The sequence below is a fragment of the Hyla sarda genome, chromosome 6 (genome assembly GCF_029499605.1).
Source record: "Hyla sarda isolate aHylSar1 chromosome 6, aHylSar1.hap1, whole genome shotgun sequence".
Lineage (NCBI taxonomy): Eukaryota > Metazoa > Chordata > Amphibia > Anura > Hylidae > Hyla > Hyla sarda.
The window spans coordinates 239,946,939-239,967,264 of record NC_079194.1 but is presented as its reverse complement, the minus strand read 5'-3'; the positions used below and the strand labels follow the sequence as shown (position 1 = coordinate 239,967,264).

General features: G+C 46.5%; 2 protein-coding genes across 8 annotated transcripts in view; one reads left to right on the top strand and one right to left on the bottom strand.

The window, feature by feature from the left end:
* Positions 1-20,326, bottom strand: part of RAB3IL1 (RAB3A interacting protein like 1) — a 141,358-nt gene that overhangs the window by 93,168 nt on the left and 27,864 nt on the right. The gene's annotated exons all lie outside the window — the stretch shown is intronic.
* On the top strand, positions 11,826-19,499 carry LOC130276847 (uncharacterized). The gene is made up of 7 exons (XM_056526780.1): positions 11,826-11,991; positions 14,852-14,919; positions 16,223-16,365; positions 16,755-16,920; positions 17,147-17,202; positions 17,344-17,430; positions 17,557-19,499. Exons 1-7 carry the CDS (start codon positions 11,867-11,869, stop codon positions 17,746-17,748), a joined length of 837 nt encoding a protein of 278 aa, XP_056382755.1. The 5' UTR covers positions 11,826-11,866; the 3' UTR covers positions 17,749-19,499.

Here is a 20,326-nt window from a genome sequence, read left to right as displayed (position 1 = left end):
CTGTCACCTCTGTCCACTCCTCTACACCCCTGTCACCCATGTACGCTCCTATACACCCCTGTCACCCATGTACACTCCTCTACACCCCTCTGTACGCTCATCTACACCCCTGTCACCCATGTACGCTTCTCTACACCCCTCTGTCCGCTCCTCTACACCCCTCTGTACGCTCCTCTACACCCCTGTCACCCATGTACACTCCTCTACACCCCTCTGTACGCTCCTCTACACCCCTGTCCCCTCTGTCCGCTCCTCTACACCCCTGTCACCTCTGTCCACTCCTCTACACCCCTGTCACCTCTGTCCACTCCTCTACACCCCTGTCACCCATGTACACTCCTCTACACCCCTCTGTACGCTCCTCTACACCCCTGTCACCCATGTACACTCCTCTATACCCCTCTGTACGCTCCTCTACACCCCTGTCACCCATGTACGCTCCTCTACACCCCTCTGTATGCTCCTCTACACCCCTGTCACCAATGTACACTCCTCTACACCCCTCTGTACGCTCCTCTACACCCCTGTCACCCATGTACGCTCCTCTACACCCCTGTCACCTCTGTCCACTCCTCTACACCCCTGTCACCCATGTACGCTCCTATGCACCCCTGTCACCCATGTACACTCCTCTACACCCCTCTGTACGCTCCTCTACACCCCTGTCACCCATGTACGCTCCTCTACACCCCTCTGTCCGCTCCTCTACACCCCTCTGTACGCTCCTCTACACCCCTGTCACCCATGTACACTCCTCTACACCCCTCTGTCCGCTCCTCTACACCCCTGTCCCCTCTGTCCGCTCCTCTACACCCCTGTCACCTCTGTCCACTCCTCTACACCCCTGTCACCTCTGTCCACTCCTCTACACCCCTGTCACCCATGTACACTCCTCTACACCCCTCTGTACGCTCCTCTACACCCCTGTCACCCATGTACACTCCTCTACACCCCTCTGTATGCTCCTCTACACCCCTGTCACCCATGTACACTCCTCTACACCCCTCTGTACGCTCCTCTACACCCCTGTCACCCATGTACGCTCCTCTACACCCCTCTGTACACTCCTCTACACCCCTGTCACCCATGTACGCTCCTCTACACCCCTCTGTCCACTCCTACACTCCTGTCACCCATGTACGCTCCTCTACATCCCTCTGTCCACTCCTCTACACCCCTTTGTCACCCATGTACGCTCCTCTACACCCCTCTGTCCACTCCTCTACACCCCTGTCACCCATGTACGCTCCTCTACACTCCTCTACACCCCTGTGCGCTCCTCTACACTCCTCTACACCCCTCTGTACACTTCTCTACACCCCTGTCAACCATGTACGCTCCTCTACACCACTCTGTCCGGTCCTCTACACCCCTCTGTCCACTCCTCTACACCCCTGTCACCTCTGTCCACTCCTCTACACCCCTGTCACCCATGTACGCTCCTCTACACCCCTGTCACCCATGTATGCTCCCCTACACCCCTGTCACCCATGTACGCTCCTCTACACCCCTCTGTACGCTCCTCTACACCCCTGTCACCCATGTACGCTCCTCTACACCCCTCTGTACACTCCTCTACACCCCTGTCACCCATGTACGCTCCTCTTTACCCCTCTGTACACTCCTCTACACCCCTGTCACCCATGCACACTCCTCTACACCCCTCTGTACACTCCTCTAAACCCCTTTGTCACCCATGTCCACCCCTCTACATCCCTCTGTCACCCATGTCCACTCTTCTACACCCCTCTGTCACCCATGTAAAAAAAAGTTTGGCACCTAATAGATTTGTTTTGCAGGTTTAATGGTGAAGAATTGTGTGTGGAAGAAATCGTGATGATGGCCCAGACCAGATGGAGAAGAGAAGGCAACATTGCAAATTAGAGAAGACGTCATTGGTGAGTTGCTGTATAAAGCAGCACTTTAAACTACATACCCACTGATAAATAGATATAGTTCATTGCGTTTTTTACCATTTTCCCCCTTTTTTTTTTTTTTGGATCGTCAACCTCAGTAGCGGTGCCCCGCGGAATTTTTTTTTCCGAGGTGTGCCCCGACCCGAAAAAGGTTGGGAAACACTGGCTTATAGTAATGTTTGGTATACCCCGCAATGGGAAATTCTATCAATACACTAAATCATTCATGACTTTTCTGTCCAGTCCACATATTTCTAATAGGGGTCGGCTAAGCCAGAAGTAATCCTGATAATCCTTTCATTGTCTACATTGCTAAGTGTCGCAGGTTTATGATGCAGCCTTTTATTTATGATGGGGTTTGTTTACCAGGAAACATGTAAAAAAATAAAAACTCTATCGTTTTGTGTACACAGCTCCCATGCCCACCAATCTGCAACGTAATGCATATAAATACTACTGTTAGGTATGGCGATCCATCTCTGCCCCAAGTGAATCTGCTGGCAAAATAATTTGCATCCCTTTTTTTTTCCCCAAAAAATATGTTCCCAAAAATTGGTTTTCGGGTTAATTCACTCTAATCAGTTGTCAGATTAAATGTGGATTTACTGGGCTGGGTTCAGAGCATCTGGGCTCAGCTATTGTACGAGCAAATGTTAGAGGCGATGCCCCGCCGCTTACCTCTGGGAGACATAGGGGAGATTTATCAAAACCTGTGCAAAGGAAAAGTTGCTGAGTTGCCCATAGCAACCAATCATATCGCTTCTTTCATTTTGCAGAGGCCTTGTTAAAAATGAAAGAAACAAGCTGATTGGTTGCTATGGGCAACTGGGCAACTTTTCCTCTGGACATGTTTTGATAAATCTCCCCCATAGTGTATAGCAGAAGGGACTATGAAAGACAAGAGTCATTGTTCCAACCGGTGGCCACACACTCTGCCCCCTGACCAGCAATAGTGATGAGCGGCAGGGGCCATATTCGAATTCGTGATATTCCGCAAATATTTGGACAGATATTCGTCTTATGTTCGTGAAATTCGCATATTCGCTATGTACGTTCTTTTTTTTGGGTCAAAAATTCATAATAAAATTTGCATAGTGCACATGCACAATTATATCTTTCACCTAAAATAAGGGAGGGATTAGAGTCCAGTCTGGAAGTGCCGATATTCACATAAATATTCGCATATATATTCACATAAATTCACATAAAAAAACTAATATTTGTCATTACAAATGTATATCACTATATTCTAAATATTCGCAAAATCAAATAAAAATTAGCATTTCGAATATTTGCACTCAACACTATCCAGTAAATGTTGACTGAGCAGGGAGTCATACGGTTTATGCTTCTCTGCTCAGTATACAGGAGCAGGGACTTCTGACTTTGCAAAAAGTCCCTGGTCCTGTACCTACTTTCTGTGGTGCCCTACTCTATCAGTGTGTACATACGGGAGCAAGGACTCTTGTCAAAGAAAGTCCCTGCTCCTGTACAATGAGCATTCCTGAAGTAAGCAGTGATGCTGCAGTGATGCTGTATGTATATCAGTAGGGATTCCTGCTCCAGTATGTACTACCAGCCATGCCCTCTATTCACATTGGACACGACCTGAAATAAATTGCAAAAGAAAAAATAAATTTAGATAAATCCAAATTTTATGTGAAATTGAAATGGCTATTGAGAGAGTACAGTATTAGATCACACACAAGGCTTTGACTGTTCACTATTGCTCTATAATGTCTTTCATACTGTTTCTGCTTCTTAGGGTGTACTATAAAAGGAAAGAAGGTAAGCTAAAAAGGGGTATTCCAAGGTTTGCTAAAAACAAAAAGCAATGTACTGCTGGAATGGGGGGAAAGTAGCATAGTAACCTCGCCCTGGTCTCCCACAACCCCCGTTCACTCCGTCCAGTCCCCCAATAGTCTTTCTTCTCCTAGCTTCCAAGACGAGCACTAGTTAAAGGACCTGCCCACTCAGCCAATCAATGGCCACAGTGGTGTCCCTTCTCAGTCAGTGATTGGCTGAACTGGCAGGTCCTGTCTCGGAAGGAAAAAGATTGTGAGACTGGATGGAGCCAAATAGGAGCTGCAAAGAAACCAGTGGGGCACCCGGGCTTTAGTTAGCATGCCTTTTTCTTGGGACACTCATGCTGGGAGTTGTAGTTTGACAACATCTGAAGGGTCACAGTTTTGGAGACCAATGGACTATAGGATCAGACTGCACATAGGGCCTTTACATGTAGTTAGAAAAACAGTTGCACAGGAGCACATGGGCCGGCAATGAACGGCTCTTAGAGACAATATCTCACCATGCAGTCCCTCAAAAGTAGGTTAACAAAAAAGTTTAGATGGCGGGAATAATGGGGGAGATTTATCAAACTGTGTGAGAGAAAAAGTGGAGGGATTTCCTCACAGCAACCAATCACAGCTCAGCTAACAAGCTGAGGTAAAGTGAAAGCTGAGCTGTGATTGGTTGCTGTGGGAAATTCACTCCACTTTTTTTCTCACACAGTTTGATAAATCTGGGCCAATATGTGCAAATATGCAAAAAAGAAAAAAGTTTCGGCTTGTTATAGTTCGCCATGGCTTACAAATGCCAGATGCTGACTTTTTATGGACAGTGTGGAGACTCTTGTCTAGTACTTTCTAATTGCCAGTATCCTACCTCAGAGATGGCTGTAGAGAAGTAACAAGGCAGCAGAGGCCTTTCTGCATAAGAAATGCTATGTAAACAGCAGAAATGATTCCATAAGAAGCAGGTCCAACATCTGACAGCTATGTCTGCATCCAGAATATTGCAGATCTTTTCCCACCTCCCCCCTTTACCATCATCACGTCCCCCCAACACACAAAAATAAGAATAAAATTCTCTTTGATACACGTCCTTTTGTAAGTAAGCTGTGCAATGCCTGCAGTACACAGGACGCCTGGCATGAGCAGGGGAGAATTTAATTATCACTTCTGATGTTCGCCTGACGTCTGAACTCGGCATATATTTATAGCAAGCGTCTCATCCCCATAAATTCACTCACCTTTGAGGTTTTTATCTGAAGGGACGGAAGACTCTTTTGCCCAGGGAAGACTATCTTACGCCAGTAGGTTTAGCCTGGAAGTTTTAGAGAATGGTTTTGAAAATGTGTGTGTTCAGCTAGTAAGTTGCAGTTTTGATCGCAGTTCCGGGAACGAGAGAACTCACATGGAAGGAGAGAATATTCCAGAAGATGAATCCGACCTGTTTCATGTGGACTAGCTTTTTGCTTGTCAACTTAAAACAACTCTAATCCCAATGATGTTTGTTGACTTTGAGGATTGAACCTGGCTCTGGTCTACAGAACCTATAAAACCATTCTTGGATCTTCTACCTTAATGTGATCTTCGTGTGGAGGGAACCTGGTTCTGGTCTACAGAACCTATAAAACATCTCTTGTATCTTCGATCATAGGTGATCTTCATGTGGTAGACCAACAACTTTAAAGGGGTACTCCGCCCCTAGACATCTTATCCCCTATCATTGTACACTTTGGGTCCAATAGTCATCCTCGAAGGTAATGAAAGTAACCGCCCAGAACTACATGGGTACTAGAAGTATCTAGGTACTCTACATGACCAACTCCATCCATGGCTCAGACTTTGTTTCTACATGGTGATGCCATCTTTTGGGATGATAATGCTTCTATCCATTCTGCTCAGTGTATTGGATCTTGGCTTGATGGGCATGAAAATTAAGTTGAAATGTTACTAAAAAAAACTTTCGACATGTCACAGAAGACACTTCAAAAGTTTTGATCGGTCAGAATATGTGTGTTCAGACCCCCACCGGTCACTACGAGCCAGGAGACATGTACAGTAAGAGCTTACCTCCATATCTCTCTCCTCAGTACAGGAGATGGATTCTAAATAAAGTCTAAGGAGCCTGCCTTATGCAGAGAGGAGAAATAAGGGGATAAGAAGAACTTATTGGAGCACCGTTCCATGCTTCTTCTAGTTATCGGTAGTGATGAGCGGCATTGCCCATATTCGAATTTGCAATATTTTGCGAATGTATAGACGAATATTCGTCCTAAATTCGCAAATTCCACATATTCGTTATATTCGCATATATTCGAGGAAGAAAACAGTGAGGGGGTGGGCAACTTTACTATTGGTTGCTAGGGATGTTGTTGATAACCACTGACAAGTGTATTTGCATCATTTTAGTTGGCCCACAAGTGAAAAGAAGGAATATGCGAATATTCACATATGCGAATATGCGAAAAAAATGAATATTCGTAATTTCAAATATATAGTGAATATATTCGCAATATTCACAAATTCACAATAAAAATTCGAAATGCGAATATTCGTGCCCAAAACTAGTTATCGGTGGGGGTCTCTAGGTTAAACCCTGACCATTTTTTTAAATGACAGAAACAAAGTATCTACCCTGCCAGCCCCGTCACCAGACATGAATATCATTAAAGGGGTTATACACTATAAGGTGATTTTAGTACGTACCTGCCAGAACTGGGTATTTCCTGTTGGATTTTGTTCTCTAAACTACACATCCCACAGTTCCATGCTTGAAAGTTTGAGATCACTTTGCTTCCTCCCACACATCAGCCACCCCACCCATTGAAACACAGTGTTTTCTAATCAGGGGGCCTACAGCTGTTGCAAAATTGAAGCAGGACAGGCTCCCTCTGATCACCTGACTGGTGATGTCAGGTCTCGAATCCTAGAATTCCTCTTTATAGTGTACCTGTCATCAACAAAAACTTTTCATACAATGTAGATAATACCATTATATGCGTATTTGTAATAAACATTGGTTAAAAAATATGTCCAAATACAGGACGTGGGGGGGACAAGCAGGGCTCTGTACACTGAGGAAAAGCAGGGCTCTGTACACTGAGGACAAGCAGGACTCTGTACACTGAGGACAAGCAGGGCTCTGTACACTGAGGACAAGCAGGGCTCTGTACACTGAGGACAAGCAGGGCTCTGTACACTGAGGACAAGCAGGGCTCTGTACACTGAGGACAAGCAGGGCTCTGTACACTGTGGACAAGCAGGGCTTTGTACACTGCAGAAAAGCAGGGCTCTGTACACTGAGGACAAGCAGAGCTCTGTACACTGAGGACAAGCGGGGCTCTGTAAACTGAGGACAAGCAGAGCTCTGTAAACTGAGGACAAGCAGAGCTCTGTGCACTGAGGTCAAGCAGGGCTCTGTACACTCAGGACAAACAGGGCCCTGTACACTCAGGACAAGCAGGGCTCTGTACACTCAGGACAAGCAGGGCTCTGTACACTGAGGACAAGCAGGGCTCTGTACACTGAGGAGAAGCAGGGCTCTGTACACTGAGGACAAGCAGGGCTCTGTACACTGAGGACAAGCAGGGCTCTGTACACTGAGGACAAGCAGGGCTCTGTACACTGAGGACAAGCAGGGCTCTGTACACTTAGGACAAGCAGGGCTCTGTACACTGAGGACAAGCAGGGCTCTGTACACTGAGGACAAGCAGGGCTCTATACACTGAGAACAAGCAGGACTCTGTACACTGAGGACAAGCAGGGCTCTGTACACTGAAGACAAGCAGGGCTCTGTACACTGAGGACAAGCAGGGCTCTGTACACTGAGGACAAGCAGGGCTCTGTGCACTGAGGACAAGCAGGGCTCTGTACACTGAGGACAAGAAGGCTCTGTACACTGAGGACAAGCAGGGCTCTGTACACTGAGGACAAGCAGGGCTCTGTACACTGAGGACAAGCAGGGCTCTGTACACTGAGGACAAGCAGGGCTCTGTACACTGAGGACAAGCAGGGCTCTGTACACTGAGGACAAGCAGGGCTCTGTAAACTGAGGACAAGCAGGGCTCTGTACACTGAGGACAAGCAGGGCTCTGTACACTGAGGACAAGCATGGCTCTGTACACTGAGGACAAGCAGGGCTCTGTACACTGAGGACAAGAAGGCTCTGTACACTGAGGACAAGCAGTGCACTTGTACACTCCTCTACACTCCTGTCACCCATGTACACTCCTGTCCACCTCCAACACCGCTCTGTCAGTAATGTACACCCCTCAATCATCCCCATTGCCCCCTGTCACCCATGTACACTCCTCTACATCCCTCTGTCACCCATGTACACTCTTCTACACCCCTTGTCACCCATGTAAAAAAAAGTGCGGAGCCTAATAGGTTTGTTTTGCAGGTTTAATGGTGAAGAATTGTGGCTGGAAGAAATTGTCATGATGGCCGGGCCAGAGGGAGAAGAAAAGGGAACAACGCTGATTAGAGAAGACGTCATTTGTGAGTAGCTGCATAAAGTAGAACGGCAATCTACATACCCACAGATAAATAGACATTGTGCATTTTGTCTTTTTTGTTTTGCTCGAGAACTTCGGTAGGGGTGCCCCGACAACTTTGGTAGGGGTGCCCCGAGCCGAAAAAGGTTGGGAGACACTGGTCTAAACTATTAAAATATAATGTTTATGATCTTGCAAGGTGGAGGGTGTCAATGTAAAAAAAAATAAAAAATTTACTAAAAGTGCATAAAAAATATATTAAAGCAATCCTATGCTTAAGCTGTGAATGTTCTTGAGTGACCCAGCCAGAGCCCTGGCTTAAACCCATTTGATCATCTCTGAAGAGACCTGAAAATGTCTTCCACCGACGGTCCCCATCCAACCTCAAAGAGCTTGAGAGGATCTGCAGAAAAGAATGGCAGAAAATCTACAAATCCAGGTTTCTAAACCTTGTGGCCTCATCTCCAAGAAGACTGCCAAAGGGGCTTCACCTAAGTCTTGAGTAAAGGGTATGAATACTTATATCACTGCAAGATTTTAATTTTTTCCTTTTCGATAAATTAGAAAGATTTTCAACATGTTGATTTAACTTTGTCATTATGTTGTGCTGAGTGCAGAATAATGGAGGAGGGGCCTAAAAGGGTCTGAAAACCTTCCGAATGCACTGAATACATGACTGCAGGAAACATGAACTTCACAAGATGTTTTTTAAACCCCTAAATAAAGCATCACAACTCCAAAAGGTGTAAGGGTGCATTCACACCAGGCTTGGATCCGGCTGCCATATTGCCAAAACGAGGTGTAAATGCACCCTAAGGGTACGTTCACACGCGCGGATTTACAGCGTATTTTACGCTGCAAATCCGCTGGTGAAGGCCCGCTCTATGCTGTCTTTACATGTTCCTGCTCGTAGTGGCAATACCCGCTACCAGCAGACACACTGCGATGTGCGAGTCGCAGCTCTCTGCCTAGCTCAGAGCAGGGAGAGCGGCTGCGATGTGGGAGTAAACCGCGCACATCGCTGCACTGTGTCTGCTCGTAGCGGAGTATTGCCACTACCAGCAGGCACATATAAAGCCAGCATACAGCGGGGCCTTCACCAGCGGATCCGCAGCTAAATCCACTGTGAAAATCCGTGTGTGTGGATGTACCCTAACAGATGCACTTTAAGTTGTGACTTCCATGGTTTGGACCTGTTTTCCAGCACATCCTACTAATTCTAGATATGACAGACATTTGAGGAATATGGAGGCCAAGTCACCATGTTCAACCCTTCATCATGTTCCCCAAACCGTTCTTAAAGGGGTATTTCAGTGGAAAAATGTTTTTTCAAATCAACTGCTGCCAGGAAGTTAAACAGATTTGTAAATTACTTCTATATAAAAATCTTAATCCTTCCAGGATTTATCAGCTGCAGTATGCTCCAGAGGAAGTTGTGTAGTTCTTTTCTGTCTGACCACAGTGCCCTCTGCTGACACCTCTTTCTCTGTCAGGAACTGTCCAGAGCAGGAGAGGTTTTCTTGTACTCTGGACAGTTCCTGACACGGACAGAGGTGGCAGTAGAGAGCACTGTGGTCAGACTGGAAAGAGCTCTAGAAAGAAATGCAACTTCCTCTGGAGTATACAGCAGCTGATAAGTACTGGGAGGATTAACATATTTAAATAGAAATAATTTACAAACCTGTTTAACTTTCTGGAACCAGTTGAGTTAAAAAAAAAAATGTTTTCCATCGGAGTACCCCTTTAAACAATTTCTCCAGTGTGGCAGGACATTATCCTGTTGAAAGATGCCACTGCCCTGTACTACTGCCATGACAGGGGAAGTGAGTCTGCAATAATGATAAGGTAGATGGTACGTGTCACGGTAACACATAAATGTCTGGACCCAAGGTTTCTCTGCAGAACATTGTCCAAATCCTTAAAGGGGTACTCCGGAGCCAAGACATCTTATCCCCTATCCAAAGGATAGGGGATAAGATGCTTGATCGCGGGGGTCCCGCCGCTGGAGACCCCCGTGATCTTTCACGCAGCACCCTGTTACCATCAGCCTCCTTAGCATGTTCGCTCTGGGTCTGATGACTGGCTATCACGGGGCCAGAGTATTGTGACGACACATCTGTCACTCCCCCTCCCATAGGCTTGCATTGAGGGGGTGGAGCGTGACATCACATGGGGCGGAGCCATGACATCACAATACTCCGGCCCCGTGATCACCAGTCATCAGACTCGGAGCGAACATGTTCCGGGGGCCCATGGTAACGGGGTGCTGCGTGAAAGATCACAGGGGTCTCCAGCGGCAGGACCCCCGCGATCAGGCATCTTATCCCCTATCCTTTGGATAGGGGATAAGATGTCTTAGCGCCGGAGTACCCCTTTAACTACCCCATCAATGTTTACTCATTTATTTCACTGTACATGTTTGGCTGTATATAACCATGTTATCCAGCGCCCAATTTTACACCAAATGGTGCTGTTGTCATTGGAAACCACAAGGGCCCTGAATTACTTTCCACACAGCCACCGCTCATTGCCTCCAAGTGTTTACAAACTGGAATTTTTGTAATCTTTTATATCATTATATTTAATCATTTACTCATAATTATTTTCATTAACCCTTCACTGATCATATTTTGTATAGACACCAATGAGAAGATTTATCATAACCTGTGTAGAGGAAGAGTGGCACAGTTGCCCATAGCAACCAATCAGATCGCTGCTTTCATTTTTGAAAAGGCCTCTAAAAAATGAAAGAAGCGATCTGATTGGTTGCTATGGGCAACTCAGCAACTTTTCCTCTTCCATGGTCTTAGATACTGGGGGAGATTTATCAAAACCTGTCCAGAGGAAATGTTGCTGATTCGCCCATAGCAACCAATCAGATTGTGTCTTGTGTCATTTTGCAGAGGCCTTGTTAAAAATGAAAGAAGCGATCTGATTGGTTGCTATGGGCAACTCAGCAACTTTTCCTCTACACAGGTTTTGATAATTCTCCCCCCAAAGAATACGAATACATCCCTTTTTTTTTTTCTATTAAAACGAACCTACACAATGGCGGTATTCTACCTTTATTTCATTCCACCCCACAAATATTTTTTTTCAATATTTCTCAATACATTATATGGTAAATGAAATGGTCCTGCCCTTTCGTGCTGGAGGGATGTCCCATGAGGCCAAAACGTTCACCTATTAATCCAACATTTTTTGGGTCATAAGTATAAGATTTGTAATTCCTACAAAGTATAAAAGCTGGTGAGGTCCTGTAAGTTGGTTTTTGTGAGGGGTTGTAGAGACGCCGAAGCTCTCATAGGGGGCACATTGTGGGCACAGACATCTCCTGTTGGCAGTGGGCAGTAGTAGAGAACAGATCTCCTCTGCAGCCCTTAGGATCACAAGAATCCTTCTTGTAGGTAGTTTTGATAATAACTTTATATTAGGGGTTATTTGTGATATTTCCATATATAATACAGATTTGCTGTATGGATAATTGTAATACTTCTAATACATCAGCAACCAAGGACGTGACATCATCAGGTATAGAATCTGATGACATCACAGATGGTGGCCGGTTATACCACTGCACGATACAGGCAAACCCTTCACTTTCTGTTAGTTCAGATTGAAAGCGCTCAGTTTTCCTGAGAGTGATAAGTATATTTCTTCTTCAAATATGACGAGCCCAACCCTGGCTATCCTGCCATTGTTTTGGGCATTATGGACCTTCGTGGGTGTCCTGACCACCTTCACCATGACCATCGTACAAGGTCATTACCAAACAGGGATCATCAGCATCAGGTAGGAGACTCTATAGGGACATTGGTGGGAATCCTACAATACACCATTCCGTCCTCTAATATCTTCCCCCGGACATTGGATTGTTAAATGGGCACAAAAAGACCTTTTGTAATATGGTTGTTTAAAATTTTTTGAAGATTTTTTTCCCCATACCTACTGGGACACTAACCAGTCCTACAGCAGCACCAATCACCTTCCACCACCACAAGGAGGGACACGCCCCCTCCCACCACACAGCAATCACCTTCCACCACCACAAGGAGGGACACGCCCCCTCCTACTACACAGCAATCACCTTCCACCACCACAAGGAGGGACACGCCCCCCTCCCACCACACACCAATCACCTTCTACCACCACAAGGAGGGACACGCCCCCTTTAACCACACACCAATCACCTCCCACCACCACACGTAGGGACACGCCCCCTCCCATCACACACCAATCACCTAGCACCACAAGGTGGGACACACCCCCTCCTACCACACAGCAATCACCTTCCACCACCACAAGGAGGGACACGCCCCCTCCTACCACACACCAATCACCTACCACCACCACAAGGAGGGACACTCCCACCACACAGCAATCACCTCGCACCACCACAAGGAGGGACACGCCCCCCTCTCACCACACAGCAATCACCTCCCACCACCACAAGGAGGGACACGCCCCCTCCCACCACACACCAATCACCTCCCACCACCACAAGAAAGGACATGCCCCCTCTAACCACACACCAATCACCTCCCACCACCACAAGGAGGGACACACCCCCTCCCACCATACACCAATCACCTCCTCCCACCACACACCAATCACCTCGCACCACCACAAGGAGGGACACGCCCCCTCCCACCACACACCAATCACCTCGCACCACCACAAGGAGGGACACGCCCCCTTCCCCTGAGAGGATTTCTAATACAGTGAGCTAATGAAAGGAGGTATTTTTATAATAAATATAGGTGATAGAGGCATAAACATTAGATGTACATGGTCAGGATTATGTACTGAGTAACATTATTCTTTTTTTGTGGGATCTGACAAATGCGCTTTAAGAAAATAATAGATGTTTCTTGTTAGCGTTACTAGTGACCGACCCTTGTTACTAGTGACCAACCCTTGTTACTAGTGACCGATTCTTGTTACTAGTGACCGACCCTTGTTACTAGTGACCGACCCTTGTTACTAGTGACCGATTCTTGTTACTAGTGACCGACCCTTGTTACTAGTGACCGACCCTTGTTACTAGTGACCGATTCTTGTTACTAGTGACCGACCCTTGTTACTAGTGACCGGCCCTTGTTACTAGTGACCGGCCCTTGTTACTAGTGACCGACCCTTGTTACTAGTGACCGGCCCTTGTTACTAGTGACCGGCCCTTGTTACTAGTGACAGGCCCTTGTTACTAGTGACCGACCCTTGTTACTAGTGACCGGCCCTTGTTACTAGTGACCGGCCCTTGTTACTAGTGACCGGCCCTTGTTACTAGTGACCGGCCCTTGTTACTAGTGACCGGCCCTTGTTACTAGTGACCGACCTGACAAATGCGCTTTAAGAAAATAATAGATGTTTCTTGTTAGCATTACTAGTGACCGACCCTTGTTACTAGTGACCAACCCTTGTTACTAGTGACCGATTCTTGTTACTAGTGACTGACCCTTGTTACTAATGACCGACCCTTGTTACTAGTGACCGGCCCTTGTTACTAGTGACCGGCCCTTGTTACTAGTGACCGACCTGACAAATGCGCTTTAAGAAAATAATAGATGTTTCTTGTTAGCATTACTAGTGACCGACCCTTGTTACTAGTGACCAACCCTTGTTACTAGTGACCGATTCTTGTTACTAGTGACCGACCCTTGTTACTAGTGACCGACCCTTGTTACTAGTGACCGATTCTTGTTACTAGTGACCGACCCTTGTTACTAATGACCGACCCTTGTTACTAATGACCGACCCTTGTTACTAGTGACCGACCCTTGTTACTAGTGACCGGCCCTTGTTACTAGTGACCGGCCCTTGTTACTAGTGACCGGCCCTTGTTACTAGTGACCGGCCCTTGTTACTAGTGACTGACATTTGTTACTAGTGACCGACCCTTGTTACTAGTGACCGACCCTTGTTACTAGTGACCGACCCTTGTTACTAGTGACCGGCCCTTGTTACTAGTGACCGGCCCTTGTTACTAGTGACCGACCCTTGTTACTAGTGACCGGCCCTTGTTACTAGTGACCGGCCCTTGTTACTAGTGACCGGCCCTTGTTACTAGTGACCGACCCTTGTTACTAGTGACCGGCCCTTGTTACTAGTGACCGGCCCTTGTTACTAGTGACCGGCCCTTGTTACTAGTGACCGACCTTTGTTACTAGTGACCGGCCCTTGTTACTAGTGACCGGCCCTTGTTACTAGTGACAGACCTTTGTTACTAGTGACCAGCCCTTGTTACTAGTGACCGACCCTTGCTACTAGTGACCAATTCTTGTTACTAGTGACCAGCCCTTGTTACTAGTGACCGACCCTTGTTACTAGTGACCGGCCCTTGTTACTAGTGAACGGCCCTTGTTACTAGTGACCCGCCCTTGTTACTAGTGACCAGCCCTTGGTACTAGTGACCGATTCTTGTTACTAGTGACCCACCCTTGTTACTAGTGACCGGTCCTTGTTACTAGTGACCGGCCCTTGTTACTAGTGACCGACCCTTGTTACTAGTGACCCGCCCTTGTTACTAGTGACCGGCCCTTGGTACTAGTGACCGATTCTTGTTACTAGTGACCCACCCTTGTTACTAGTGACCGGCCCTTGTTACTAGTGACGGGCCCTGCTAATGTTATAAATGGAATCTATTTCTCCTCAGTGACACTGGAGCACAATACCCAGAATCCATCGTGCTGACTGTAGTTTCCACCGTGTCTTCTCTGCTAGGTAAGTGTACTATATGTATCTATAGGAATTATTATTAGTGCCATCCTGAGTACAAAGGCGTAGCTAAAGTGTCATGGGTGCAGAAGTTTAGCCTGCGCCCACCTGACCATGCCCATCAGCCATCAAGCAGACATGCCATTCAGGAGCATGGAAAAGCTAGGTCAGATATTGTCACCTAACTTTTCCATGCTCCTGAATGGCATATCTGCTTGTAGTTGGATTGCTTTATGCACAGGCAAACTTCAGATGTCATATAATAATCCCTGCAGTGGCGGGCATGTGGTTGCTGTATTAAGCAAATGTGGCATTCAGGAGCATGGGGAAGCTGTGTGTGACAGACCTTGTAATGACTCATGGTCCTGTAATGATTACAGTAGCATAAGTCATTACAGGGTTTGTCATACAGCTTTCTTAGGCACCTGAATGGCCAGAAATGTGTCAGTACTAAGACAATCATGTGCCATTCAGAAGCCTGTAATGGCTCATGTTCCTGTAACGATTACAGGGTCTGACTATCACACAAAGCTTTCCCAGGCTCCTGAAAGGCACATGATCTGCTTAGTACTGACACATTTTAGCCATTCAGGAGCATGGGAAAGCTTTGGCCTGGTCTTGGGGTCCTAGCTCTGTGTACATATTGGTGGGTGGGAGGGTGTCGGGGAGGATGCTGAGGGGGAGAGGTGTACAGGGATGGTGTAATGAAGGGGGCGGGGCCGAGGAGCTGTGAATAGTAATGAAGGGGCGGACCCAACTAGCAGTGAATAATAAAGGGGCAGGGCCAACAGCCAAAGTGAAGACTTGTCATTGTTGCTAAAAGCCCATTGGGAATGCTCCTCATTGCTAGATTCTCAGGAATAGTATATAGACAGTCTGCTCGTATCTTCTGAACAGCTGCACGTAATGGGGTATGAGAAGCAACGTTAAAAAGAGGGTCCCCCGCACTATAAGCTTAGGTATTCAGGTTAGTCCGGGTGAACCTCCCGTCAGTTCGCCCCTAAACGTAGTACTGTACTGATTGGTCTGTGTGACCCATCTATGCAGCCACAGGCCGCAGCATATAGTGTAGTGGCAGGGGGGTAACTGTGACCCTTGCCACCTTTATAGCTGCGTCACTGCTTGAGTAACTACTAACATGGCCGCCATGACAGCTTCAGCACATGTTTTCAGACAACTTTTGGCAGATCCACTCTGTGTTACTGAATTATATCTCCTGTACATTTTCTAATTATTAGTATCTTCAGACATGTATATGCTTTGTGTGGTATATATACCATCTATAGACTGTTCTGTATATGGATTTCAGAGGCCGGGATTTTGTTTATCATCTACAAATCCATGGAGATCCAGGCCCTGAAGAGAAGCATTTGTGGAGTCAGCTGCCAAACGTGGATGTTGACATTCGGATGGATGACATGTGTCGGGAACATCATAACCCCATTGATACAGGTTTGTTTATACAGATTCTGTGGTCTTAGGGCCCCTTAGCTGGTCACCTATGAAGCCCCCTTACCCAGGAGAAGAGCAGCACAGCTGTGGCCATGTATTGGCAGATAACCTGCTGATCTGTAGGTCTTGGGACAGAATGGACCTGAGCTCACACCCCCTCACAATGATACATAAGGCCCAGTATAAGAATACATATAATATAATAACACCATTGGCAGATGTAGGATTATCCTGGATACTTACCATTGGCAGATATTAAGTATCCAGGACAATCATATATCTGCTAATGGTGTATAATGATATGGAGCTCTATGTGTTGTCTGATGATAGGTCATCTAGGACAGGATATGTATATTGTGAAATGTCATATTTTCTTTGTTTTCCTCTAGGATTCAGCAATGCTTAATGATAGCTGCCTGGCAGTTTTAACAAGTATGGTCATCTATGGTGGCATATCGTTGGCATCTCAGCTGTACCCAGGCTCCAGGGACCGTAGATGTAGGCGCCTTACCACCATGGTGCTGTCAGTGACCATCTTGCTGGCTAACATTAGCCGTATCCTTTACAATTCACTATGTTATGTTATGGGATTAAAGGGAACTCCAGTAAATCCTTTCAGACACCATAATGACTTTTTAGGTTCTGTCCTTTGCCATTGATGGTGGTTGAGCTGGGTTATCTTGTCACTTCTGTCGTCCACCGTGAAATTGTGCTTTTCTACTAAAATATGACCCCATTCTGCAGGGTTGAGGTTATTTTCCTATATACGTCCTCCTTTCAGGGTTATCCTGTAAAATGACAGCAGTATATACCTGCACCAGCGAGTACTGCACACAGGTATGTTTATTCTACCACATAGGGCAAACTTCTTTACATGGTTATGGGATCCCAATCCCAGTAATTCGCACCACTGCTTGGTGAATAAAGTGGAAGACCAAAATGGACAAAGTCAAATGTATATGTCTGTTTTATTTTCAGTCTTCCAGAATTACGCTGACCATCCTGGAGTGGGTCGTATTGGTCTGCTCATGTATCAGCCAAATTATGCTGTATTGGGACTTCCAGGTCAGTATATAAAATCCAGATTTACAAGGTCTTGTTCACATGTTGCAGCTTTGTTGTGTCTGGTGCCTTTATATGTCAGTGAATATGAAAGGTTACAACATGTCCGGCTCTTCTTTCATTTCTTAGGTTCTTACTATGACATCCAAGAGCAACATGATCGAAGCCGAGAGCGTCCTGACAGTTGATCCATTGACAGTGCCTCTACTAGATCGAGCACTTGAGGATCAACAAGACGACATGACGCCAGATGAAGCATCATCATGTGAATATATCATAGTAGACCTATTTTCAGCGGAGGATACAGCACCATCAGACTAGGAGCAATAGGTCCCATCCCCCCCCTCCCCCCCCCCCCAAAAAAATGGATAGATATATCTATCTATCTATCTCATATCTATCTATTGTGAGAAGGTGAAAGGCATGGTGGTTGATGGTCGGTATGTGTCACCAAGGCTCCTGGTCTTGGTGAAGTAAGAGCTGGTATTTATTCAGTGTCTGTGCTGCGATGCAGACTGACACTGTGGCTGTAGTATGGCTGGAAGGGCTATCTGGGACCGCTCTTACTGGGAATGGCCAAGTGTAGGGTGGGGGCCATTCCCCACAATCCAGGCCGCCTTTTGGTGGCCTTAAAGGCAACCTGCTTCACCAGCTGAGGGGGATTTGCTAGTTGCAGCACACACTGCCAGAGAGAGCTGAGAGTGGAGTCCTTCCCTAAGAGGTTGGAAGATGGTCAGCAGCCTGCCTGGAAAAGACTTGCTTGATGCCATATGGCATGGACTCTTGTGTGAACAAACACCTATAGAATACAGGCGGACTTTTGTTACGTTTTCCTTTGTTCTGCATTTAAAGACTGTTTGCCAAGTGTGAATAAAACACTGAACTTTGATTTGAAAAGTACTGTTTCCTTGCCTCTATACTGCAACCACACCTATCTGCAAGAGCGAGTCATCACATTTGGTGGAGGATGCGGGCAACGCAGTGAGGTCAGTAACTGAGTTGCAGCACGCTGTTTGCGAAGAATGGAGCCTGGGATAACTAGTTGGAGTGGTTGCTAGGGGCAACGATCCTGCCGACAAGTGACTGACAGTACAGCGGGAGTGTTTTCTCCAAAGAGTCAAGGCAAAGCAGTATCGCCAAAATGAAGGTGGTTATAAAAGCATTTCTGAGGCTTGTGTTAGAGATAGCCCACCAACATGTTCTAAGGGGGCACCTGGGCCTGCAGAAGATACAGGACCAAATTTGCAGCGTTTTTACTGGCCCAACATGTATAAGAAGGTTGAAAGGTATTGTGAATCTTGCCCAACATGCCAAATAACTAGCCTCCAGCCACATTACCGTAGTCCCCTGGTCCCCCTCCCGATTATCGAGGTCCTGTTTGAACGGCTTGCTATGAATATTGTAGGCCCGTTGCCGAAATCCGCTAGGGGCCACCAACACATCCTGGTTGTCCTGGACTATGCTACTCGGTATCCCGAGGCGCTACCTCTGCGACATACCTCTGCCATACTCATAGCTAAGGAGCTAATGGAGATGTTATCCCAAGTGGGCTTACTTAAAAAGGTGTTGACTGACCAGGTAACCCCGTTTATGCCAAAGGTAATGAAAGAGCTCAGTAAGTTACTGCAGGTAAAACAACTGTGGTGGCGTTGGGGGATAAAGCCTTGTGGGGTGTAGGGTAGTTAGGGTGTTGCTGTTCAGAATTATAAAGGGCGCTGTTAACCCTTGTCACTCGTGACGCCAGGGTGTGGGTTAAATTCTGTAATCTTGATAGGCCTATTGCCACCCTTCCCAAGAGCAATAGGTGAATGTAGAATAAAGGATTGTCCACAACCACTGTTAACTGGAAACTTGCAGGAGCTTTTACTGAAGAATTTCTGTACATGCAGCAATAGTAACAGTCCAGATAACAGAGTCTCTACAGATATAGTTGAGCAGGGATTGGCAGTTGGTTGGGATCAGATAAGCTCAATTTAGCTTCTCAGAGATTTGGCAGCATAGATCCGCTGGATTTAAGGGTGCGTTTAAGTCCAGTGATCTTGCGGGGAGTAGCGGGGAATTGCTTAGTATAACTGCTTTGATATAGGCCGAGGCCACAAGGCTTTGGCCTAGTAAATTGTCTTGTAAGCTACGGTGGTCCTACTTCTTCCAGAATCAGCAACCCAAGAGAGCGATCAAGATGGCGCAGCTCAAGTTACTGCAGGTAAAACAACTGTGGTGGCGTTGGGGGATAAAGCCTTGTGGGGTGTAGGGTAGTTAGGGTGTTGCTGTTCAGAATTATAAAGGGCGCTGTTAACCCTTGTCACTCGTGACGCCAGGGTGTGGGTTAAATTCTGTAATCTTGATAGGCCTATTGCCACCCTTCCCAAGAGCAATAGGTGAATGTAGAATAAAGGATTGTCCACAACCACTGTTAACTGGAAACTTGCAGGAGCTTTTACTGAAGAATTTCTGTACATGCAGCAATAGTAACAGTCCAGATAACAGAGTCTCTACAGATATAGTTGAGCAGGGATTGGCAGTTGGTTGGGATCAGATAAGCTCAATTTAGCTTCTCAGAGATTTGGCAGCATAGATCCGCTGGATTTAAGGGTGCGTTTAAGTCCAGTGATCTTGCGGGGAGTAGCGGGGAATTGCTTAGTATAACTGCTTTGATATAGGCCGAGGCCACAAGGCTTTGGCCTAGTAAATTGTCTTGTAAGCTACGGTGGTCCTACTTCTTCCAGAATCAGCAACCCAAGAGAGCGATCAAGATGGCGCAGCTCCCTTATATGGGCAGGGGCTGGCCATTTTGGATTGGTCCATAACAACTGTCACTTACCGTTACATTGCATTGTGGGTGAACACGTCATGAGAACCTCCAAAGGTCCTGTAGCAAAACCATAGAGTTCTAACCCTA